Below are 25,740 nucleotides of genomic sequence, written 5' to 3' on the forward strand. Positions count from 1 at the left end.
GGTAGTAACAGTGTCACTCTCATTAACATTAAGAAGCGGTTGAAATTTTATAAATTGAAGTCCATGCAGACTTAATGACTGTGAGATGTATTTTTTTTGTAGCCTCTGCCTGACCCTCCACTTGAACTTGAACTAACTTATCAATGGACTTATCAAAACCTATCAAAAGGCTTGGAATCTGATGAAGAATATTCAGATGAAGATCAGATGTAGTGTAAACAAATAAATTAGGGAAATAAATGATCATATAAAGTTTTATTTTAATGTCGATCGTTTCACTGTTTATTTGGTCAAATTATTCAAACAATGAGTGAATTATGATAATGGCGTGCTGGTGAATGACAGTGAGACAGTCCACCCATCCATCCATCCGTACGCACACTTCCATGCATGCAGACACACACATACATCCGCACACACACATCCACCCGCACGCAGACATACATGTGCACATCATGCACACACTTACATCGGCACACATACATCCACACACATACATTCACACATACATCCATCCACACTTACAGATCCACGTTTGACAGGTATACACAGGCACACACACAAACTACAGATACTCAAACAATGCAACACTTTTAGGGTTATTTTAGGTTAAAGATAATAGCCCTCATTTGCAAAGGCACCATCGGGGGGGGGGGGGGGGGGGGGTCTCTAACATAAATATAGGCTCATTGTAGCTTAAAATGAATACTCATCGAGTAAACGTGAGAGCATTCGATTCTTGGTCAGGATGTGACATTTACATCAGAAATAAGACAGGTCTCTTTCAGGTCTGTCCCCCAGCCTGGCACTGCCCGAGTCCCACTATGGCCGTCACCCCCATTCTCCCTACTATGGCAGTCAGTGGGGTTCAGTAAACGGGGGAACCCAGAGGATCTGTCCTGACCCTTTAATTAGGCAGGTTCACGAGTCCTTAAAACCTGGGACCTCTACTGTAGTCTCAGTAAATTTCCTATTACAGCGACTGGAAGATGCCTTGCAGGACTGTCCCCCAGCCTGGCACTGCCCCAGTCCCACTATGGCCGTTACCCCCATTCTCCCCACTATGGCAGTCAGTGGGGTTCAGTAAAGGGAGGAACCCACATGAACTGCCCTCACCCATTAATTAGGCTGGTTCAGGAGCAGGACCTCTGCGACAGTGTGATTAAAAAAACACTCACAATTATATTCATCATATTATTTTATATATAATATTATACTTAATTATATATTATTAGTCATATGTATATATATATATATATATGTATAATAATAGTTTAAATGGACTGCCAGACGGAAATAGGCTGCCCATGGTGTAATATGGGCATTGGCCACTAGACGGCACTTACTTTCCCGATCTCGTTTTCTAATTAGTTTAATTAATTAATGTGCAACTTGTGGCACTGATGAGTTATGACATCCTTCTCAATTATATTTCATCTAAATCTGTGGAAAATTTCATGTAGTTCCGTGACGTGGGTCACTAAAATCGATTTCTAGACACATTTTTGATGCTCGGCCCACAGCCTAACAAAAAGGAATGTCGTGGAGATGGTGAACTGGGAGAAGGAAGACTTGCGTCCATGAACAGGTAGTTTCATGTGATTAAGTCCCAGCAGCTTCAGATAAAGTTTTGCATTATTACAGTGAGATTGACTATGGCAGGACACTGGGAATTTGGACAGCAAAACTGAAGTTCAAGTAAGTTCAAAGACATGAAGTCCAAAAGACAATTGAGATTTTAATATGTGCGGAGACCAGAATTATAAACCAGTGCACATTGGGCAAGTGATCAAATTATCTGCAATCAGCAAATGTCAACGTGCTCATTGAATGGCAACCTATAACATTCCTGTGAGCACCTAGAACATCACTGGCTCATATCTGGACTTAACAGTTTCTATCTATTCTACTTAATGTTCTTTTTAAGGAATTGTTAAACTTTTGATGGACAAGGCTGCCTTTCTAAAATGAAAAGAAGATTCTACATTTTAGTTAATGTTGCCTCCTTTCTATTTTACTTTACACAATGTATTTAAAAACTGCCAGCTTGATGTCGTCAATCGTCACAATTATTTCTAGCCAGAGTCCACCCAGGTAAATTTTAAGTTTTTTTAATTTCTGCCACCAAAATACCCTCATCTCCTGGCATTCCCACGATATTCTCAAAGCTCCCAATACCTACAATGATCTTTGTTCCCGCCCCTACCCTGTTTCACCTTCTTACTCCTTGCTGTTTCACTCAATCCTTAACAAGATTCAAAACCATCCCAAAATCAACCTCTAAACTGCAGCTTGTGGCCAATGTTTAAGAGATCCAATTGCACGCCAACCAAATATCAAAGCAACAGTCCCAGGGGTTAAGGGTAACATAATAACCGAAAAATTATTAAAACTCGGAACAAAACTGCAATTAACATGAAGGGTTTGTGGGAATGACATGAACAGCATGTGTACAGGAATCTTTCCACCCTGCCAGCCTTTACATTCATCCTATTATCCTCTGCAGATTCTGCACTAATGTGATCACACCACCACCTCATCTTCCACACTCTTTCCCTTTTGGCATTTTACAGGGATCACTCATTTCAGTCCGTCCCCATCAACGTCCACCCAAACCACATCATCTTCCCATGCAAATGTAGGTTGGGTGTTTGCCTTGCAGATCACCCAAGCTCAGGCAGCAGGAATGATCCTGACCTTCTATTTGTCTGTCATTTTAATTCACACTCCCACTCGATCCAATGTCTGTGGCCTCCTGTACTGTTTTAAAATGAGGCCCGATGCAAGCTCAAGGAACAACATCTCATCTTCTGTTTGAACACTTTGTAACCTACAGAGCTCAATATCAAATTCTCCAACCTTGGATAACTTGCTCTTGCTTTCAGTTTGTATCAGAACTTGCCATCCGTATTTGCCATTCCTCCTTCCCCACTTACTCAGCACCTACCAGCAGGCCAGACTATAAAATGGCACTCAAACTTCAACATCACTTTCAGGTTACACAAAGGAGCTGAACTGATCATTTAATGGCCACATCACTTCACCCTATTACCAGCATTCACTTTGTTCCACTCATCCATCTTCTCTGCCACCTAGACCAACTTGCTTTCTGTCTTAGTTCTGATGAAGGGGCTACAACCTCAAACATGAACTGTTTTTATCCAGCAATGCTGCTTTACTGATTGAGTACTTCCAGTAACTTCTGTTTTTGTTTCAGATTCCAGTATAGTTTCAGATTCCTGTATATGCTTATTTGCATTCCGACAGAGCCAATCTATTTTATACAAGTGGTTAGCCCATCTTAGCAAAGATTAAAGTATTTTTTTCGTAAAAGTATTGATTGGGCACTACAACTAGCCTCATTGTTTCCTGGCTTCAAAAAAAATAAACAAACACCACATTTCACTCACATGATCTTGTATTTCAGTTCAGGGACGGATTGCATCTTAACAGGTGTGGGACCAGCATTCTGGCAGGCAGGTTTGCCACTGCTACACGGGTGGTTTTAAACTGAATAAGGGGGGTGGGGTGTCGAATGGGCTAGTGGAGGATGGAGTTAAAGGGAAAGGGTTTCTTAAATGTGTGAGCGTAGAGACAGAGGGGTGTAAAATGAGGGTAGAAGCAATAGGTAGCAAGGTGAAAAGTAAAAGTGGCAGGCCGGAAAATCCAGGGCAAAAATCAAAAAGGGCCACTTTTCAACAAAATTGTATAAGGGGTAAGAGTGTTGTAAAAACAAGCCTGAAGGCTTTGTGTCTCAATGCAAGGAGCATTCGTAATAAGGTGGATGAGTTGAATGTGCAGATAGCTATTAATGACTATGATATAGTTGGGATCACGGAGACATGGCTCCAGGGTGACCAAGGCTGGGAGCTGAACATCCAGGGATATTCAATATTCAGGAGGGATAGAGAGAAAGGAAAAGGAGGTGGGGTAGCGTTGCTGATTAGAGAGGAGATTAACGCAATGGAAAGGAAGGACATTAGTTTGCAGGATGTGCAATCGGTATGGGTAGAGCTGCGAAACACTAAGGGGCAGAAAACGCTGGTGGGTGTTGTGTACAGGCCACCTAACAGTAGTAGTGAAGTTGGAGATGGTATCAAACAGGAAATTAGAAATGCGTGCGACAAAGGCAAAACTGTTATAATGGGTGACTTCAATCTACATATAGATTGGGTGAATCAAATTGGCAGGGGTGCTGAGGAAGAGGATTTTTTGGAATGTATGCGGGATAGTTATCTAAATAAACATGTAGAGGAACCAACGAGAGAGCAGGCTATTTTAGACTGGGTATTGAGTAATGAGGAAGGGTTAGTTAGCAGTCTTGTTGTACGTGCCCCCTTGGGCAAGAGTGACCATAATATGGTTGAGTTCTTCATTAGGATGGAGAGTGACATTGTTAATTCAGAAACAATGGTTCTGAACTTAAAGAAAGGTAACTTTGAGGGTATGAGACGTGAATTGGCCAAGATTGACTGGCAATTAATTCTAAAAGGGTTGACGGTGGATATGCAATGGAAGACATTTAAAGACTGCATGGATGAACTACAAAAATTGTTCATCCCAGTTTGGCAAAAGAATAAATCAGGGAAGGTAGTGCATCCGTGGATAACAAGGGAAATCAGGGATAGTATCAAAGCGAAGGATGATGCGTACAAATTAGCCAGAAAAAGCAGCATACCGGAGGACTGGGAGAAATTCAGAGACCAGCAGAGGAGGACAAAGGGCTTAATTAGGAAAGGAAAAATAGATTATGAAAGAAAACTGGCAGGGAACATAAAAACTGACTGCAAAAGTTTTTATAGATATGTGAAAAGAAAGAGATTAGTTAAAACAAATGTAGGTCCCTTGCAGTCAGAAACGGGTGAGTTGATCATGGGGAACAAGGATATGGCGGACCAATTGAATAACTACTTTGGTTCTGTCTTCACTAAGGAAGACATAAATAATCTGCCGGAAATAGCAGGGGACCGCGGGTCAAAGGAGTTGGAGGAATTGAGTGAAATCCAGGTTAGCCGGGAAGTGGTGTTGGGTAAATTAAATGGATTAAAGGCCGATAAATCCCCAGGGCCAGATAGGCTGCATCCCAGAGTACTTAAGGAAGTAGCTCCAGAAATAGTGGATGCATTAGTAATAATCTTTCAAAACTCTTTAGATTCTGGAGTAGTTCCTGAGGATTGGCGGGTAGCAAACGTAACCCCACTTTTTAAGAAGGGAGGGAGAGAGAAAACGGGGAATTACAGACCAGTTAGTCTAACATCGGTAGTGGGGAAACTGCTAGAGTCAGTTATTAAAGATGGGATAGCAGCACATTTGGAAAGTGGTGAAATCATTGGACAAAGTCAGCATGGATTTACAAAAGGTAAATCATGTCTGACGAATCTTATAGAATTTTTCGAGGATGTAACTAGTAGCGTGGATAGGGGAGAACCAGTGGATGTGGTGTATCTGGACTTCCAGAAGGCTTTCGACAAGGTCCCACATAAGAGATTAGTTTACAAACTTAAAGCATTGGGGGTTCAGTATTGATGTGGATAGAGAACTGGCTGGCAAACAGGAAGCAAAGAGTAGGAGTAAACGGGTCCTTTTCACAATGGCAGGCAGTGACTAGTGGGGTACCGCAAGGCTCAGTGCTGGGACCCCAGCTATTTACAATATATATTAATGATCTGGATGAGGGAATTGAAGGCAATATCTCCAAGTTTGCGGATGACACTAAGCTGGGGGGCAGTGTTAGCTGTGAGGAGGATGCTAGGAGACTGCAAGGTGACTTGGATAGGCTGGGTGAGTGGGCAAATGTTTGGCAGATGCAGCATAATGTGGATAAATGTGAGGTTATCCATTTTGGTGGCAAAAACATGAAAGCAGACTATTATCTAAATGGTGGCCGACTAGGAAAAGGGGAGATGCAGCGAGACCTGGGTGTCATGGTACACCAGTCATTGAAAGTGGGCATGCAGGTGCAGCAGGCAGTGAAGAAAGCGAATGGTATGTTAGCTTTCATAGCAAAAGGATTTGAGTATAGGAGCAGGGAGGTTCTACTGCAGTTGTACAGGGTCTTGGTGAGACCACACCTGGAGTATTGCGTACAGTTTTGGTCTCCAAATCTGAGGAAGGACATTATTGCCATATAGGGAGTGCAGAGAAGGTTCACCAGACTGATTCCTGGGATGTCAGGACTGTCTTATGAAGAAAGACTGGATAGACTTGGTTTATACTCTCTAGAATTTAGGAGATTGAGAGGGGATCTTATAGAAACTTACAAAATTCTTAAGGGGTTGGACAGGCTAGATGCAGGAAGATTGCTCCCGATGTTGGGGAAGTCCAGGACAAGGGGTCACAGCTTAAGGATAAGGGGGAAATCCTTTAAAACCGAAATGAGAAGAACTTTTTTCACACAGAGAGTAGTGAATCTCTGGAACTCCCTGCCACAGAAGGTAGTCGAGGCCAGTTCATTGGCTATATTTAAGAGGGAGTTAGATGTGGCCCTTGTGGCTAAGGGGATCAGAGGGTATGGAGAGAAGGCAGGTACGGGATACTGAGTTGGATGATCAGCCATGATCATATTGAATGGCGGTGCAGGCTTGAAGGGCCGAATGGCCTACTCCTGCACCTAATTTCTATGTTTCTATGTTTCTATGTTTCAATGCTCCATCCCACAATTAGACCAAACTGTGAATCTCTCAACAATCAAATTGTTCTCTCACACACACTATTTAACCGTGCACAAAAATGAGTCCATGCCCTACTTTGAAACAGAAAGGCATTGCCTCGAGAGGAAGAGCGAACAATGGAAGGAATTAATAAGAGCAAACAAAAACAGTAAACTATTGTACACCATGTCTCCTTTGGTAACAATGCAGGTTTGAAGCCATTAATGAACACAAGATAATTGATATCAAAAATAGCACAAACTGCAACACAGTGAAAGCATATTATATGATCGAAGTCAATTGCTAACCTCACTGCCCTGGTTCAGTTCTGGCCACGTCTGGTTTAGTGAGGGCATTGATGGTGATTTGCTCGGGGGTACTTCTGGAGGAGAGCTTGAGAAGCCAGTTTCAGAAACTTGGTCAGCAACTTCTAAAATAGAATGCAAGTTAATGCAAAATTTGCAGCACAAATCCTCAAACAAGTAGAAATTACTAAACACCACAACCAAGATCAGGATCTTGTTTGAACAAAAATCTTGGAATCAACCCAATTGCGAAAAATCTACAGAATATATTAGTTCTCTAAACTTCTGACAGTGCTCTATTTCAGGGGGGGCCACAGAAAAAATTGGGGATTTGGGGGCCACAGGTTCAATGAAGGGGGCCACCTTTAGTCTAGAGTACTAAATATTTCTAAACATAAATGTTGGAATTCATCACGTACATTGGAAGTTCCATTCCTGACTGGAGCTGCACGTGTGTGCGTGAACTACAATTTCTGCTTCTGGATAGTCTGGAAAATAAATTCTGGAAATTTGCTTTACATATTTCCAATTTCTAAGTGCTTTAATGTCTTTTAGGCTCCATTTTTACTTCAAACTGGATGGTAGGCTCAAACTGTACTAAAAAACCCCACTTTAGTACAGACCATGCCTTGGGAGTATTTCTAGGTGCTGAATTTTGGCTTTTTAGAGAATTGCAGAGATCTAGTGTAATTTTTCAGGTGATACACAAGGTTTTAGCAACCTATCTGAATAGTTTGCGCTCTGCCACAACCAACTCAATTATAATAGATCCAGCTATGCACAATCAGCTCTGTCATTTGCCTATGTAACAACAATTTGCCTATGCTTCCAAAATTATTAATTGGTCAAATTGTATGAAGGTGCAGGAGAAGTAATGATTTTCATTTAAGTCAGAAAGAAACATCACTGAGAGATCTCCAAGAAGACCAATGTTCAACTATTTTGAAATAGTTAATTTTGGGGGGGGGGGGAGAAAATGTGAGTGTCTTTGTTCATAATAAAACCCCAAGCAATAAAATATTCAGCTAATCTGTTCAAGATGGATACAGAGGACATTTTGGCACATGAAAGGAACACAGCATTAACTTGTGAGCCTGGGATTACCATTGTGCTAAGGGCTTGGATGGGATTTGTTAGTTCAAAAGTTTTCTCAATGAATATGTAACCTCATTCTCCTCTTAGGAAATAAGGCAAAGCAGGTGACTTAAGCATTAGTGAGGGAGCACTTTGGGACTAGTAATTCTATTAGTTTTAAAATAGTTATTCACAAGGATAGGACCAGTCCAAAAGATGAGAACCTAACGTGGGGCAAGGCCAATCCCGATGATAAGTATTAGATTATAACTTGCAGAAGTTGATTAGTGGAGGTGGTGGGGGATGGGCATTTACGGGTAAAAGGGATGTCTAATAAGGAGACTTTTGAATGTGGGATACCAAGAGCCCAGGGCTAGTACATTCCTGTTAAAATGAAGGGCAAGACAGACAGGAGTGGGGAACCCTGGATGACAAGAAAAAAAGCATACGTCTGTTTCAGCAGCTACGATCTAGTGAATTCCTTGAAGAATGCAGAGGGGAGTAGGAGTACACACAAGAGGGTAATCCAGTGGGCAAAAAGAGAACATAAGAAAGCTTTGACAGATAAAAGAGAATCCAAGAGATTCTACAAGTATATTAAGGGCAAAAGACTAACTCAAGAGAGAAAAGGATCACTTAAAGATCTGCAGTGTTCTCTATGTGTGGAGGCACAGATCAGTGAGGTGTTAAATGAATACATCTGTATTTACTGTGGAGAGAAACAGATGCTATGGAACTCAGGGAATGTAACAATAATAACAATGCCTTGAAGGAGTTCACATTATGGAAGAGTCCACATTATATGGAGATTTTGAATCAAATTGAGATGGATAAAAGATCTCCAACGACATTGAAATTGTGGGGCATCTTCTATCTTCGACAACCAGAGGTGAGGAGCCAGAAGATTGGAGGATGTCAAATGTTTTAAGAAAGCTGCAAAGAAAAAAAACTGGGAACATCGGCCTTACATCAGTGATGGGCAAGTTATTAGAGGGGATTCTGAGAGATGGAATCTACATGCAATTGGAAAGGCAAGGACTGATTAGAGATAGTCAGCATGACTTTGTGTATGGAAAATCACACCAATTTGAGTTGTTTTTGAAGAGGTGACCAAGATGATTAATGAGGGCAGTACAGCAGACATGGATATTAGTAAAGCCTTTGACAAGGTACTGCATAGCAGACTGGCTTTGGAACGTTAGATCACATGGGATTCAGGGCAAGCTAGCCCATTGGATACAAAATTGCCTTGCACGTAGGAGACACTGTAGAGGTGGTGGTGTGTTCTTTTTCAGACTGAAGGCCACAAGCGGTGTACAAGGATCGGCGCTATTCATATTAACGATTTGGATATGAATTCAGGTGGCATTGTTAGTAAGTTTGTTAATTACATGAAAATTGGTGGTATGGTAGGATCCTAGGGTGTGTTGTAGTCCACAGTTCCATGAAGGTGGGGACTCCAGTGGACATGGTTGTGAAGAAAGCATTTGGCATGCTTGCCTTCATCTTCGAAGGAGTTACAATACCATGTTACTACTTTACAAGACATTAGATAGGCTACATTTAAAGTACAGTGTACAGTTCTGGCAGCCTGCTATAGACAGGATGTCAGTGAACTGGAAGAGACTGGAGGGTTTGAGCTATAAGAGCAGGCTGGATCCTTTCCCCCCTGAAGCATAGGAGGCCAGAGGTAACCCGATAGGGGTATACATAATATTGCGGGGCATAGATAAGGTGAGTACCCTGTGTTTCTGCCCAACATAGAAGGGCATAGGTTTATGGTGAGAAGGGAAAGATATAAAAAGGGTCCAGAGGGGTAACTTTTTTCACAGAGTGTGGAATGAACTGCCAGAGAATGTAGTGGAGGCAGGTACAGTTATAACATTTAAAAAGGCACTTGAATAGGTACATGGACAGGAACATTTTGGCGGGATATAGGGCAGGTGCAGGCAAGGGAAACTAGCTTTGATAAGCAACCGGAAGTGGCGGCGCTGGGAACGGCTGCGGCTCGCCTGCAGTCCGTTAGTCTTTACTTTTTTGTGTTTTTTTTTTCTTTTCGTTTTGTGTAGTTACGTTTTTGGTTTTTAAGTTGTGTTTATGTGGGGGGTGGGGGGTTGAAACGGGGCTTGCTGTCTCTCCCTTCGGGGGAATACGACTTTTTGTCGTATCCCCCTTCTCTGCCTCCGTCTGCGCTGTGGCCTAATGGCGGAGCTGGCGACCTCGAGGCTCCGGAGGCAGAGCCTGTCAGGACTCGCCCTGGGCTCGCTCCCGTGAGGGCGGCCTGACGAGGGGCTGAGACTCTCTCGTGAGGGGCTGTGACGCTCCCGTCGGAGCAGCCCAGCCCGAGGGTGGAACGGCGCTCCCGTCGGAGTGGCCCAGCCCGAGGTGGAACGGCACTCCCGTCGGAGTGGCCCAGCCCGAGGTGGAACGGCACTCCCGTCGGAGTGGCCCAGCTCAAGGGAGGAACGGCACTCCCGTCGGAGTGGCCCAGCTCGAGGGAGGAGCGGCACTCACGTGAGGGCGATCCGGCTTGGGGCTGGAACGGTGCTCCGGTGGCTGGGACAGCGTTCTGGCGGCGGTGACCTGAGTCCTGGGTTCAGCCGCGGGCCAGCGGCTGCGTCCGCTGGACTGGAGGGCGGCAGCTTCGACCACCCCCGGGCCGCGGTGTTTGAGCCGGCCCGTTCGCGGGGTTCGGTGAGCCGCGGGACTGTTTGTGCCATCGCCCGGTGGGGAATCGCCTCAGCGCAGAGGGAGAAGAGGAGGGAAGAGACAGTAACCCTAAGATTTTTGCCTCCACCACAGTGAGGAGGTGCTTGGAGGATACACTGTGGTGGATGTTAATTTATGTTTATTGTTGTTTATTATTGTATGATTGTATGTATGACTGCAGGCACGCAATTTCGTTCAGACCGTAAGGTCTGAATGACAATAAAGGTATTGAATTCAATTCAATTCAATTCAACTTGATTGGCATGGTCTAGCTGGGCTGAAGGGCCTGTTTCTGTGCTGTGTTACTTTGATTATGTGAATTATACCACATTGCCTGAATCTCTAAAGTGGTAGAATGTTCTAACCCAAATATGTGAAAATCAAATATACTACTCATGTCCAAGCAGCTATGCTCTGCATGTTGAAAGAAATACTACTTTCTTTACAAATAATTTATTTGCTCCAGTAAGACAATTCTAGAATTCAGGAACCAAAACTGACACTTAATTTAACCATCTCTTAAAAGCTTTGCATTTATTACCATTGTTTAAAATGTAATGCAAAGAGGGTTGACGTTTCACATAGAGACCCCTGCAGGATTTTGACCTGAAACATGAATTTATCTTTTGCCCCCCCCCCCCCCACCCCAAAGATGTTACCTGACCTGTAGAGTTCTTCCAGTTATTTGTTTTGCTCCAGATTTCAGCAACTGTTGTCTTAAAATATATCACAGCAGGATTACCACTAATGGATCTACTAAACTCATTTTCAAACACCCTCCTGACCCTGAACATCCATTTGTATTTAACATTTCACAGCTGATAACATTTTACCAGGAAGATAAAAGCAAAATTAGGTAGAACGCAGAATGTTTGACCAAAGTAAAAAATAAAGGCTACATTTGAAACTTCATTTAACTCATGTGAATCCTAAAAGAGTGAAATTAAAAAGTTTCCAGATAGCTTCCGAGCAAAAAAAGAGCCACTTCAGCTGAAACAACAAAAAATGAGCAATGCTCTACACGTCCTATCATTATCCAGAACCAAACTCTAATGGTAAAACACAAGATAAGTTATATTGCACTTTATCCTGATCAGGCAGAGCAAATACTTAATTATTTTGGTTAAATTAGTTGTAACGGTAAGAAAACATCAATGAAACTTAGTATTTCTACACCCCAAAATATGATTTTGTAGATCTCTAATAAAATGCTACTTACCTCCCGAATCATCAAGATCGATCAGCTTTGGCATCAAACTTTCAGGTAACTTTTCTGGCAAATCATAACCATTTTTTCTGGCTACTACAAGATGGAATGCCGCACAAAACTCATCCAGTGTCAATGCGCCGTCTTTGTCAAAGTCTGATAGTTCCCTGAATCACAAAAACAAACACTGACAAATTCAACCACTTTCAAGTATGTGTTACAAATTGTGTTCAATACCATGAAGAGTTTTAGCCTGTTAGGAACTTGAGTTCTTCCACTTTTGGCAGCCAACTTCTTAAAGTCACCCTCCATTGCGTCACTTCAACATTTTACCATTTCCCACACCATCTAACTCACCAGGTAAAGGTACAAATTGATGTACTCTGTATAATTTTGAACAATGGATATTTTCACAGAAATTTATCAGATTTATCATTTTTATTAAGACATTCACAAACAACGATATCATTAACGTGGGTTAATATAACTTGTTTTCCGTTCATTGGTTTGGAAGTCACACAATAAAATCATGAGGTGGTTAAATAGTAATTATCAAGGCAGCTGGAACATATCCAGGCCTAGAACAAGGTCAACAAGACTGGCGAAATGCTCTGGGAACCAGTATAAAGTTACTCGTGCATCCTCGGCATTGCAACTCTCCCACCTTGTCATGGCGCGCAAATGCTTTCACCTGATAACAAGCCAGAATAAAATTTGCATTTGTATAAATCAATCTTATGCCATGGATTAGAGCACAAAATACTGTTTCTACAGATTAGTTGAGAATTTACTCTTCAAGACCGCTCACATCCTCTTATCTAGAAGGATAGAACTAAGTTATCTTGGGTCACATTATGTAATCAATTTAAAATCATAAAAAGCAATCACATCACCTCTTAACCTTCTTTTCAGTATGAACATGCTCAATTTGTTCAATCACACTTCAATCTAACCATTATATCCTCAGTCAAGATCTTTTGTGTCGTTTCAATAGCTGTGGATAATCAATAGGGAGAACACAATTGCTATCTGCTGTCCCAATTCCAGCTCCTAGTACATTATTTTCTCTTCCAAACAAAAACTCCCAATTCCATAGAGGTAAGTGGTTTTTGCCAGGTACAAATGTGTCGCATAGAAATGGCATCCCATCAAAAGAACAGAGCCGATGTAATGAACTGCTGACAAGGGGAACACCTGATGCGGGGGAGCCGCTGAGAACTAAGGGGAACCTGGATGGGAGGCCACCGAGAAAACAAAGAGGGACCTGGCATGGGAGTGGGGCCGCCAAGACACAGGGGGACCCGGAGTGGGGAGGCCGCCGAGAACAATGGGAGACCTGGCGTTTGGGGAGAGAAAAGCAAAGAACTAAGGGTGACATGGCTGGCACACGAAGAAGGGATGAGTACTTTTTGTAAATTTGTCGGCACCTTTGTGGCGACTCTTGTGTACTTTATTCAAAGACAAGGAATTTCACTGTATCTAGGTATAAGTGACAATAAACTAAATCAACAATTCAATACAAATCTGTTTTATGATGAAGCAAATTTCATCACAGGAAGATGGGAAATAAAACAAAATATCCATTGGCATGATGTTAACAAACTGACAGGTCAAAGGTCAATATGACAAACTGTTTAAAATACAGAAAACTTACATTAAAAAATGGAAGAGAAATAGTGGGAAGAAGGCGATCAAATATACAATGTCCTTTGCATTACTGTTATCTGTTTTACTTTATTCTTTCACGTAATTAAGCTAATGATATTGTACGGGTGGGGAATAAATGGCTATTCACTTATTTAAAACATTACCCCCACATTTATCAGCTCTCAATTGGCTTGGGCCATTGTTGTAAATATTCAACTCCACAATGAGAATTCTGAACAATGAACAAAGCAGTGGTTAATCCATGTGCGACTATGGCCAGTCCAGCTAGCTAGTCTGCAAAAAAATGTTTTGAGCTTTAGTTTGGTGGAACTTCACTTGAATCCTTCAGTCCAACTGCCACTGAATCAAATTACTTGCTTCTCACGCATTTTTTACTTGAAATAGCAATACTTTAGAATGAGATGTTTAAGAACGAACGGCAGATGGGAAAAATCGAAGGTAGACAAAAAATGCTGGAGAAACTCAGCGGGTGAGGCAACATCCATGGAGAGAAGGAATTGGCAACGTTTCGGGTCGAAACCCTTCTTCAGACTGGGGGGGGGGGGGGGAAGAAAGGAAGTAGGCGGAGACAGTGGGACTTGTGGGAGAACTGGGAAGGGGAAGGAGGGAAAAAGCAAGGGCTATCTAAAATTAGAGAAGTCCATGTACATACCGCTGGGGTGTAAACTACTCAAGCAAAATATGAGATGCTGTTCCTCCAATTTGCACTGGGCCTCACTCTGGCAATGGAGGAGGCCCAGGACAGAAAGGTCAGAGTGGCATAGGGTGGGGGAGTTGAAGTGCTGAGCAACTGGGCGATCAGGTCGGTTAAGACGGACTGAGCGGAGGTGTTCATCGAAGCGATCGCCGAACCTGCGTTTGGTCTCGCCGATGTAGAGAAGTTGACATCTGTACAGTGGATGCAGTAGATGACGTTGGAGGAGGTGCAGGTGAGCCTCGGCCTCACCTGGAAAGACTGATTTGGTCCTTGGATGGAGTGGAGGGGGAAGGTAAAGGGACAAGTGTTGCATTTCCTGCGGTTGCAGGGGAAAGTACCCAGTGAGGGGGTGAAAATCTCTGAAAAAGGTCTCCATTTCCAACATAACAAAGTGGTTCATCAACCCATATTCATTATTTAGGTTTTGTCAATGCTAAGATAAACAAGAGTATGAGTGGGTGGACTGCAGAAGCTACAAAAGATATTGAAAGGAATGAATACTGAATGTCCATTGTTTCTGCCTATCAGAAAGGCTTTGGTTCAATGACAATGTAAAGCAAAATTCTACTTGTACCCCCAAACCATTTGTTTTGGGAACCGTTGACAACGAAATACTGCAAATATTAAATCGTGCTGATACTTACCAAATGTGAGAAAGCTCCAGAATTGGTAATTTGGATTTCGTGAAGAATTCTTTAGCTGCAGATCCTGCAAGAATACAGCATCTTGGTAAGAGAAATTAAGAATGTTTTTGTTAACTCCAGTACACTTTAATTTATGATTAGTATGGCGCAAAGTGAATATTTACCATACAAATTGCAATAAAGTAAATAAGGTGAAAGAGCAGTAATATGGACTTGGAAAACAATTCCAGACATCCACTTTCATAGCCAAGTATATTTTTTTGTTCATCCTATACCCCGTTTGTAATTCCAAATAATTCAATCTTGGGTGTGTATATGAACTTGCATAAAATAATAATATGTTTAAAATGTTTAACAAAAGGAACTGAGTCAAACTTCAAGTTTGAACTTCAGTTTCTGTCTAGATAACCAAACAATGAAAAAAAGTCATGTTGGACACCATATAATAAATACCTAAACTTCTTACAGAAGATTTTGATTCTGGGAATTTGCAGGCTGTGACAATGCAAGTTCATAACGTTATACAGACCTTGCATATGATAGTTTATTTAATAAAATGCTGCTATTTTATCACGAGTAGGCTGCTCTCTTTGGAGGAAACAAAACAGTTGAAGATTTCTAACTGCTTCAACTTTAGCATGGGCAGCAAAAAATTGATAGCTTTCCTCTTTTGAGAAAAGCTACATTTAATGCCAGGCCCATCTGTTAATTCACCAAGAGGTTCATCATAACGAACATTAGACTATATTTGATTTTCAAATCGTACCTGGAATAAAACCATTCAAATCTGGTTGAATATTTTTGAATTGGTTGATGTAATACTGTCTTTGCTCATCTGTAATCTTCCAAGGATCATCATAGCCACTAGATTGCCTGCGAATTTCCATGGCATTTGTAGCAGATGCCACTGTCCTTACTGTTGTGTGTTCCTGCATAACAAACCCAAGGTGAATCAAATCCATGACCTTGCAATTAGCGAAACTAACATACTCGAGGTTGGGCAGTGTAGGGCTTTAATCCTAGGACAGGAGACTGAGGAATCATTTTATAGGGCTGTGTAAAACCATGACGGGGATTGATAGGGTGAACGCAGTGACCCAGAGGAGGAGAATCAAGAGCAAGTGGGTATTGGGTTTAAGGCGAGAGGGGAAGATTTAATAAGAACCTGCGGGGCAACTTTCTCATAGAGGTGGCGAGTACACGGATCGAGCTACATGATGAAATAGTTGACAGGCACAGTAACATTTAAAAGATATTTGGACAGGTATGTGAACAGGAATATTTTAGAGGGATATGGCCTAAAGCAGACAAAAGGAATTAGTTCAAATGGAGCATCTTGGTCAGCATGGACATGCTGGGTCGATGAGCCCGTTTCCATACTGACTATAAATGATTTAACCGAGATAAAAAATGTCATTCAACTCAGTAAGTCAGTCAGCTTTTCATCTCAAACTGTGTGCATAGCTAGTTTCCTATGTAAAGCTGTACTTCCACCATAAAGATAGAAAAAATGCAATATGGAAAAAAGCTTCTGGCCGAGCTGAAAATTAAAAAAAAATAAAAAAATTGCTAAAACAATTTGCTGTACACTCAAATCCTCTTCTTTGGGGGAAATATACGATTAGAGTATTAGCATCCCCCAGAATATGTTTTTGAGTATTGGCCAGGAAACACTTTAAATGTTTGTAGTCTAGATAGTCTAGTCAAATCACATCAATGTAATGATTTGTACAAATTTAAAAAAAAACGTATTCTGGCAACTGTAAGAGTTACCATTAACCTATCAGATTGTTACAAAACATCTTGGATGTTTATAGCCAACAGGAATTACTTAGATTAACCTGATAATATGACAATCTCCCATTCAACCCTGCATGTTTGTGTAACAAATGGGACTTGACTCTTTATAACAACCCATTAGCCACTGTCACTGAATACTTTTCATCGCCCCTGCACTTCAATTTCAAGAGCTCAATGTTCCATTTTTGTTACATAAATACTGAAGGCAACAAAATTGTTTGTAGGAGTTGTGACATCGTGTTAGATTTGTACAAAACATTGGCTAGCTCACACAAAGTATTAGGTGCAGTTCTGATCGTCACTGTGGGAAGGATGCGAGTAAAGTGGAGAAAGTGCAGAATGGAATCACAGAACGTTGCAGAACATGTCTTGAGCTATAAAGACAATTGGATAGGCTGGGACTGCTTTTTCTGGAGCCAATGAGACCCTGTATGACTGTGGGTGTATTTATAGAACAAAATATTTTCAGTAACATAATGTTGGATCATCTGCACGAAGGTCAAGAAATTAGTCAAAATAAATATTTCCCCTCAAATTTCGAGTGTAAATTTAATTCCATCCCAAATTATTGGGTGAATTTCCATAACCTGAACAGCAGTAACATGAGGGTCGCCTGTTTAAAATACATTAGGACAGGAAATTGAACAGGAACAATTGAGAGAGATATGGGCCAAACATGGATAAATAGGATTGGGGTAGGTCAGCATATTGGATGGCATGAAGTTGGGCTGAAGGGCCCATATTCAGGCCCTATAACTATGGATTGAAGATTTTATATTTATTTAAGATTGTTTTAAAGCAAATGGCTTAAGAGTATTTTACATATGCTGCCCTTGCTTACCTGAACGGAAGCGGGATGCATTGTTGGAAGTGTGCTGCTCGGAGGAGTATCAGTGAAACTCACCCAGTTCTCTTGATTGGGAGGTGGGGAGTGGGCAGGCCACATGCCATCACCAGCAGCCGACCCTGGAATGGAAGTATAAGGAATACCGATTAAATTAGCAGCATTGAAGTTTATGGTTTAAAGACAAAATTTCAAAACAAAACATGCCATTAATTACATTCTATTAAAAATATTTTGCAAATACACATTAAAATTGAACATGGGATCAGAAGGAAACTAGGTATTACAAGCTATGTAGAATATTTATTTAGCCTGACCCACTGAATTCCTCCAGCACTTAGTTTTTTGCTCAAGATTCAAGCATCTGCAGTTTCTTGTATCTCCTACTTACTGCTTCAATTTACCCAAGGCAACTGGATCGCAGCTCAGAGGTAAACAATACTATTGGACGACTAAAACAAGTGAATATTCCAGAACCCATTGTAATCCAAATCAGCATCCTTACTGAATAGATTTTGGATTATTGGCTTCTTATTTTGTTTATTGTGTTCCATTTCAGAATGGTGACTTATTATGATGGTTATGGTGGGTCTCTTTCATTCTCCATTTTAACAAAAAAAAGTACTTGCTTTAATAACTGTGCCTCCCCTCCCACCTGTACCATGCCCCACATGTTTGAAAACAGATTCTAGACAAACTAACTTTCACAATTCTTTACAAAGAGCTCTATACCGTCCACTTCAAATCCTATCCAGCCATCTCATATTTTCCAAAAATATTCTTGTGGAATTTATGATTTTGGACACCTTCAACAGGTAAAGTATTCTACAGAATAAATACCTATGACAGAACAAGGTTCAAACTGTGCTGACAAACAATCCAAGATTGCTGCTGCAATAAGCGAGTTTGGTATTCCGAAAAATGCAAGGAATCATGGGATTTGTCAAAGGTCAAACGCTATAAAGAAAAATCAAACTGTAGATACAGTGAGTAAAGTTTGGGTCCGATTTTTTGTCTTTTTTCAAGCTTATTTTTGTCAGGGGGCAGATAGAGGGGGCAGATGCGAGTGGGAGTCCGGGGGGTGCGGGGAAAGACTGGACCGGCGGAGAGACATTCTCGGCAGCTGCACGCATACAGACCCGCGCCTCATCCGCAGCCAGGATCGAACCCGGGTCCCTGGCACCGCAAGCGCTGCCGAACCACCACCAGACCGCCCCGCCCCACCCCCCCCACTCGAGTGTCCTATCCCCGCCCGGACAGTTGTGACACCAGCCCCCAGGCCCACAGCCAGCGCCAACTCCAGCCCAACCCCGCTCTAACTCCAGAGGAACCCGCTCTCCGATGGGCCGCTACAACGACATGTGCCAGTTCACCCACAGCCTGGCCGAACTGCGCTCCTTCAGCCGCCACCCCAAGTACAAGACGGAGCTGTGCCGCACCTTGCACACCACTGGCTTCTGCCGCTACGGTACCCGCTGCCACTTCATCCCCAACCCCGAGGAGGAGCAAGGGCCCCGGCCTCGCCTGCACCAAAGCGCTCACCTGGGCTGGACCTCCTCCGACCCGTCACTTGACTGGGCCGCTCTGTGGGCGGCCTTCAACCACGATGTGGAGTTGGAGTTTTCCCGGACTCTGGGCTGGGCAAGGGAGGGGGAGGAGGTTGCTGCTGCCGCCAGCACTACCAACTGCACCAGCAGCTCCAGCGGGCGCCCAGCCTGCCCATTGCTGGCAGGAGCCCGTCCGCAGACTCTCTCTCTCCGACCAGGATGTCTCCAGCAGCAGAGGCTCCAAGTCGCCTGTCTTTGAGCAGGACTGACGGCTGTCCATCTTCAGCAGGATCTTGGTGTCGGACTGAGGGGAAGGGAGGGGAGGTGGAAGGCAGCTGGCGGGACAGGCAGAGCCGAGCTGGAGCCAGCAGCAGCAGCGCCGACTGCAAGTCCGGGACCGCCACGAACAGGGACGGACGGGGAGGGCTCAGCAGCAACTCAACAGCGTCGAGACAGCCAGGCCCGACTCCGACCACGGACGAAACTCAAGCCTGCACACAACGTAGCACCACCATTGCCGAGACTGTTTATAGCAAATGACCTATGACTGGGCATGCGCAGTCGGAATACCGAACTCGCTTATTGCGAAGGACCGGAGATCTTAGCCCTCTATTTGCCCTCTAGTGACCTCTGCTGGACGATGTAGCTTTTGCATAATTAAGGCAACAGCTCATTGATGACATCTCCACAACCAAGACAACATTCATCGTCAAGTCCCTCAGTGGGATGAGTTGAAGAACTGGATGACTGAGAGCATTAGATCCCCCTATGAGCCAATGTCTTCAGAAGACACAGAGAAAGATCATAAGATCATAAGTGACAGGAGTAGAATTAGGCTATTCAGCCCATCAAGTCTACTCTGCCATTCAATCATTGCTGATCTATCTCTCCCTCCTAACCCCATTCGCATGCCTTCTCTCCATAACCTCTGATGCAGGAATACGATGAGGGACAAAGTTTAAAAGGGGTGGGCGGGTTACATCTTTTTTTGTTTTGTTTTTGAAAGTGAGTGATGGGTGCCTGGAATGCGCTGCCAGAGGGGTGGAAGCAGGTATGATAGCAGCATTTGGACGGGGATATGGATATGCAGGGAATGGAGGTATAGGAAATTTGCACAGCAGGTTTTAGATATCTATTAAAATCAACTTAAAGATTAAAATTTATTTTCTACACCAGTTAGCAGATATGGGGAAAAAGCTAACAGCGGCACAAACTCGCAAAGTGTAAATGGTTTTGGCTTTTCACTTTAGACATATTCTGTAGATAGAGACATAATTGAGTTGGATGATCAGCCATGATCATATTGAATGGCGGTGCAGGCTCGAAGGGCCGAATGGCCTACTCCTGCACCTATTTTCTATGTTTCTATAAAGCTGGAGTAACTCAGCTGGTCAGACAACGTCTCTCGAGAAAAGGTATAGGTGACTTCTCAGGTCAAGACCCTTCTTGTCTGCATGTTTGAAGAAGGGTCTCAACCAGAAACGCCACCTATTCCTTTTCTCCAGAGATGCTGAGTTACTCCAACCTTTTGTGTCTATCTTCTGTTTAACCAGCATCTGCGGTTCCTTCCTACACAAAACATGTTCTGTTCTAGCCGACTTTCTCAACATCCTCAGCATAACAATAATAATCCATTTTCATCTAATGGTACAATTTTTGCATCCAATTACTTTACTGATCAAGTCACCAAATCACGTCCATCTGCCACATTGGAAAAGGTCAATCCAACATTGACAAAGAAAAAACATGTACCACTTTTGCCCAAGTGCTCTCTGCTTTACCTCCACTTGGATGCTGCTTGCTGTGTTTCCTCCAGGCAACTGGTGAAGATAGTGGCGAATGATGAGGCGACACAACTGGGGACGTAGAATCCTGATTGGGTAGAAAAAGAGAGAACTTTCAGGTCTCGAATCAAATTTAAAAACAAAAAAAATCAAATTGGCATAAATTGTTCTGCAATAATGCATGTTTCTAATTCACAAATTGGACATAATGCAATTGAATGAGGGATGATTTGTATTATATTAGTTACAACGTAATTTTGATCAGAACAAAATAACTTGTTACTTCCAAAATTGACAAACAGAAAAAAGCTGTCTTGCAAAGCAGTCCAGTAGTAATCAGACACCATTGTCTCTTAAGAATACAGTCTGTCAGCTTCACTGCAGTTGACCACTGAAATTGGCAAGCAGTTGGTTCTATTGAAACTTGTGCAATACTATGAACAATGTGACATAAATCCTTTAGCTTACTGTAACAAAAACATATGACTGTTTAAAAGACCGTGACAATATTCTATAACACAAGGTTTCTTAGGAACATAACTCGCATTATAGACAATAGGTGCAGGAGTAGGCCATTCGGTCCTTCGAGCCATTCAATGTGATCATGGCTGATCATCCCCAATCAGTACCCCGTTCCTGCCTTATAGAACTGCTTGTATTTAATTTACTATTCAGCTGATTCAACAAGGGGCGAGCGAGTGTGCTTGTTCTCAAAACAATCAATATTAAAAGAAATTTGCCGTAATTTTTAGGCAGTAACCTTTACAAATAGCAATACTGCATGCCTTTGGTAATCTCATGATTGTGGCACTGGATGATCAACCCGGAGATCACGTTCAAATCCCTTGGCAAATCAATGATTTTAGCATATATAATTAAAAATAAAAATCAGTAAATGTTCCCAAAATCAGGAAGCTTTCATGAAGGAGATAGGGAAGAGGGAAAAGAGCGAAATTTTTGCCGACTTGAGACTTGAAATTTGCAAGATGCTGCAGGAACGTAACAACTCTTTACTTGTTGTCCCAGAAGTGGGTCGACTATTATCCTGCAATTGTTCTACAGTTTTACAATTTGTTCCATTCTTTTACTAGTGCTTCATTGTACTCATGGTAAGATTCAACTGGACAGCATGCATAACAAAGCTTATCACTGTATCTGGGTGCACATTAAAAAAAATTAGACTGAAGAGAACGGACTGTTTCACAATACCTGTTGTTCTGTTGCTGGCACTCGCTGTGCTATCACATCATGGGGCACACTGGTGGAGACTTTTTTCACTTGTATTCGGCTGGGAGGGGGAGGAATGACACTGGTGTACGTGCCCTGGCTCTCAGGATCAGAATACATAGATGCGTGCCTCAGCTTTAGCTTGTTCGTAGAAACTACAGATTTGTGTAATGGATCTTCACTGTTGAGGAAAACAAAATATATGTTAAATAGAAGGTAATGCTAGGATTAAAAAGCATATCTACACTGCTTGAAGCTAAGCTAATTTGTAATTATCATGCTATAATGATACTGAACTATATTGATGTTGGGTTTCAGTGTTTTTTCTCTAATGATGTCTGACCTGTTCACATTGTTAGTTGCAGACACTGTCTGGTAGAAGCACTATTAATGTTTAAACGTATTTTGTGGCACGTAATCAGAAACGTGCAACAAAAATACACCTTATAAGTGGTCACCACATTCATGCTGATTGTGATGTCCATCCTAGCCGATCCCAGTTGTGCATATTAGGCTCATATCCCTCTAATCTTATCCAAATACCTTCAAAACATTCTAATAGTATCTGCAACCACTACCTCCTCTGACAGCTCCATCCAAATATTCACCACCCTCTGAAAAGCTTACCCTTTTGATAAAACAGAGCAAGCCCTTTGATCTACAATATCTGTAACTTATATGATGCCAAATTAAACAAGTCTCCTCTGTTTGCATATCACTCATACCCACTCCTTCAAGTATTCACCTCAAGAACAAATGAACACAAGAGATACAAGGCCCTTCAAACGTGCTCCATCATTATTATGTTTTTGGCTTCCTCACAATTGCTATGTCCTTTAATGTTCAGAAGTCTATGATCTGCTTTAAATGTTTTCAAGAAATCAAGTCTCCATAGCTGCTCACAGAGATCTAAAGGCTCGCCACAATGAATGGGATTTGCTTAGATGGGGCATCATGGATGAGTTGAAAATAAAAGGGCCTGTTTCCATGTGGTATAACTATGATTGTCTCTGTCATGTCGGTCCGAAACAGCCTTCTACTTTCTCTGAAACCACACCCCCAGTCCTAGACTCCTCAGCTGTAGAAATCAGTCTGGCAAGCCATTTAGGATGTTTGTACATTTTTGATACAATCTGCTGTCATAATTTTAAACACAAGAAGAATTCAGTCTATATCCATCCTCAAAGCAAACTACACCTGGGAACAGTATTATGAACGTTTTGTTGCACTCCCCATGGCAAGTGTAAGCTGAAGAAAAATCCAGACTTGAAACATTATTTTCACTCCCCTTCACAGATGCTGCCTGACCCGCTGAGTTCTTTAAACCTGTTTTTAGCTCGAGATTCCAACATCTATATCTTCTTGCATCTCATGTGTTGTCTTGTAATATGGTAGCCAGAATTTTTTTTAAAAGCAGCATTCCCTAATTTTGTGAAGGAAGGACCTGCAGATGCTGGTTTAAATTGAAGATAGACACAAAGTGCTAGAGTAACTCCGCAGGCCAAGCAGCATCGCTGAAGAGGAATGGCCGATGTTTCGGGTCAAGACCTCTCTTCAGCCATAATCTTTCCTATCCCTCCCAAGATTCCAGGAAATGGCACCTTCCATGACATTTTAGTTCATTTTCTATCTGTTCTTAATTTTCTGCTTGTACTCCACTGGCACCCCAAGTTGGGCCACAGCACTTGTATCTCTTTTCCTATTTGTTGTCATCTTTAGGAGTGTTCAGAGCCTCAAGCATTCCTCTCAACATATTTGCACATCTGCCCATTTATCAGTATATTATCTTAAGTCATAGAGTGGAAACAGCCCCTTTGACCAAACTTGCCCGCATCAGCCAACATGTCTCAACTACACTCATCCCACCTGCTTGCGTTTGGTCCATATCCCTCTAAACATGTCCTATCTATGTACCTGTCTAGATGTTCCTTAAAAGTTGGGATTGTCCCAGTCTCAACGACCTCATCTGGCAGCTTGTTCCATACACCCATCACCATTTGTGTGAAAAAGTTACCACTTAGATTCCTATTAAATCTTTTTCCCGTCACCTTAAACATATATCCTCTGGTCCTTGATTCACCTACTCTCGGCAAGAGACTCTGTGCACCAACCCAATCTATTGCTCTCATAATTTTGTACACCTATATAAGATCACCCCTCATCCTCCTGCGCTCCAGGGAATAGATTCCCAACATACTCAACCTCTCCCTAAAGCTCACAACCTCTAGTCCTGGCAACATCCTCGTAAATCTTCTCTGTACCCTTCCAGCTTGACATCTTTCCTATAACATGGTACCCAGAAGTGAACACAATACTCTAAATGCGGTCTCACCAACGTCTTATACAATTGCAACATGACCTCCCAACTTATATACTCAATACTCTGACTGATGGCCAATATACCAAAAGCCTTCTTGACCACCTTACCTACCTGCGACTTCAAGGAACCATGCACCTGCACTCCAAAATGCCTCTACTCTACAACACCCCCCAGAACCCTACCATTCACTGTGCAGGTCCTGCCCATGTTAGACTTCCCAACATGTAACACCTCACATTTGTCTTGATGTCAATGTCCTTAGTTTTTAGGGATACAGGCAGTTCTAGTGAATAAAATTTGGTGTCACAGGATTCGTGCCAAGTGTTATTTCATTTTCAATTTGAACTACTTGGGTCATGCACGGAGAGAGGTGGCTTCACATTATAGGAAATCGTGACAATGGAGAGTTATCTAGAAACACGGGGATCGAAAACTGATGCCTTGTTCTCATGTCTCTTCAGTTAACTGCATGACAGAGTCGTCACGTCTCCAGCTTTATGTATGTAAGTTAGTACAAAACGTTCCACCTGCAGTCAATGAATAGCAACCTTAGTTTGCTTTAGAGAATTCCAAGTAATTCTAAATGGATGAACATTTTGTGCAATATAATCAGGACAAATAAACTGTTAAATTTAAATATCTAATACAAGCTTGTTTCTAATAGCAAAATAGTTGAAAACATTAGATATGATCATTTGATATCCCTGGCACCAGTTTTAAATGTTGTAAACGTTAATATGCCTGGAAGAAAGAAAGATTGACTTAGAATATCCATAAAGATTATACCACAAAAACACTACAGAATTTGAACTGCTAGATTGATTGTCTGTTATATTTTACATAAATTAACCTTACCCCATTTTAAAACTTCATATTTTGATCTGCTTTAATTCGCAGTGTTGGTTTAACTAATCTGCAGTATTACTCGAATAACCTGTTATTATTTGTTACGTAACTTTGCATTAAAATTTAATTAAGTACATGACATTGATATCAATTCAAATCTATTAGAAGTTTCTACATCCAAAATTTCCCATTTGTGATTTTGTAACCAGGAATTGTTATTGCATGACCTGGTTGACTCAACTGCAATGTCAATTTCTGAGAAAGGATGAGAACTGAAACATTAATTTTGTTCTAACTACTGACATAGAAACTGACATGCAGTTTTAGGATGATGTTACCATTTTAGATTTGTTGCATTTTGTTCATACAGAAGCTTTGGTTGCTCAGTGGGCAAAATTATGGAGGCAATAAACTGTCC

At 42.0% G+C, this 25,740-nt stretch overlaps 1 protein-coding gene across 8 annotated transcripts in view; it reads right to left on the minus strand.

Annotated features, from left to right (window-relative positions):
• The window catches only part of reps1 (RALBP1 associated Eps domain containing 1), a 67,259-nt gene that overhangs the window by 21,168 nt on the left and 20,351 nt on the right, over positions 1-25,740 (minus strand). For 7 of the 8 annotated variants that reach the window (XM_033025984.1, XM_033025985.1, XM_033025986.1 and 4 more), the window contains exons 2-8: positions 22,139-22,337; positions 20,927-21,017; positions 17,596-17,720; positions 15,721-15,883; positions 14,955-15,018; positions 11,958-12,112; positions 6,959-7,080 (exon numbers count right to left, since the gene is read on the minus strand). In XM_033025984.1, the coding sequence (XP_032881875.1) occupies positions 6,959-7,080; positions 11,958-12,112; positions 14,955-15,018; positions 15,721-15,883; positions 17,596-17,720; positions 20,927-21,017; positions 22,139-22,276 (858 nt within the window). In that variant the 5' untranslated portion in view covers positions 22,277-22,337. The remainder of the gene's footprint in view (positions 1-6,958; positions 7,081-11,957; positions 12,113-14,954; positions 15,019-15,720; positions 15,884-17,595; positions 17,721-20,926; positions 21,018-22,138; positions 22,338-25,740) is intronic. The other variant, XM_033025981.1, reaches the window with a different exon arrangement.

The sequence above is a fragment of the Amblyraja radiata genome, chromosome 8, assembly GCF_010909765.2.
Source record: "Amblyraja radiata isolate CabotCenter1 chromosome 8, sAmbRad1.1.pri, whole genome shotgun sequence".
Classification (NCBI taxonomy): Eukaryota; Metazoa; Chordata; class Chondrichthyes; order Rajiformes; family Rajidae; genus Amblyraja; species Amblyraja radiata.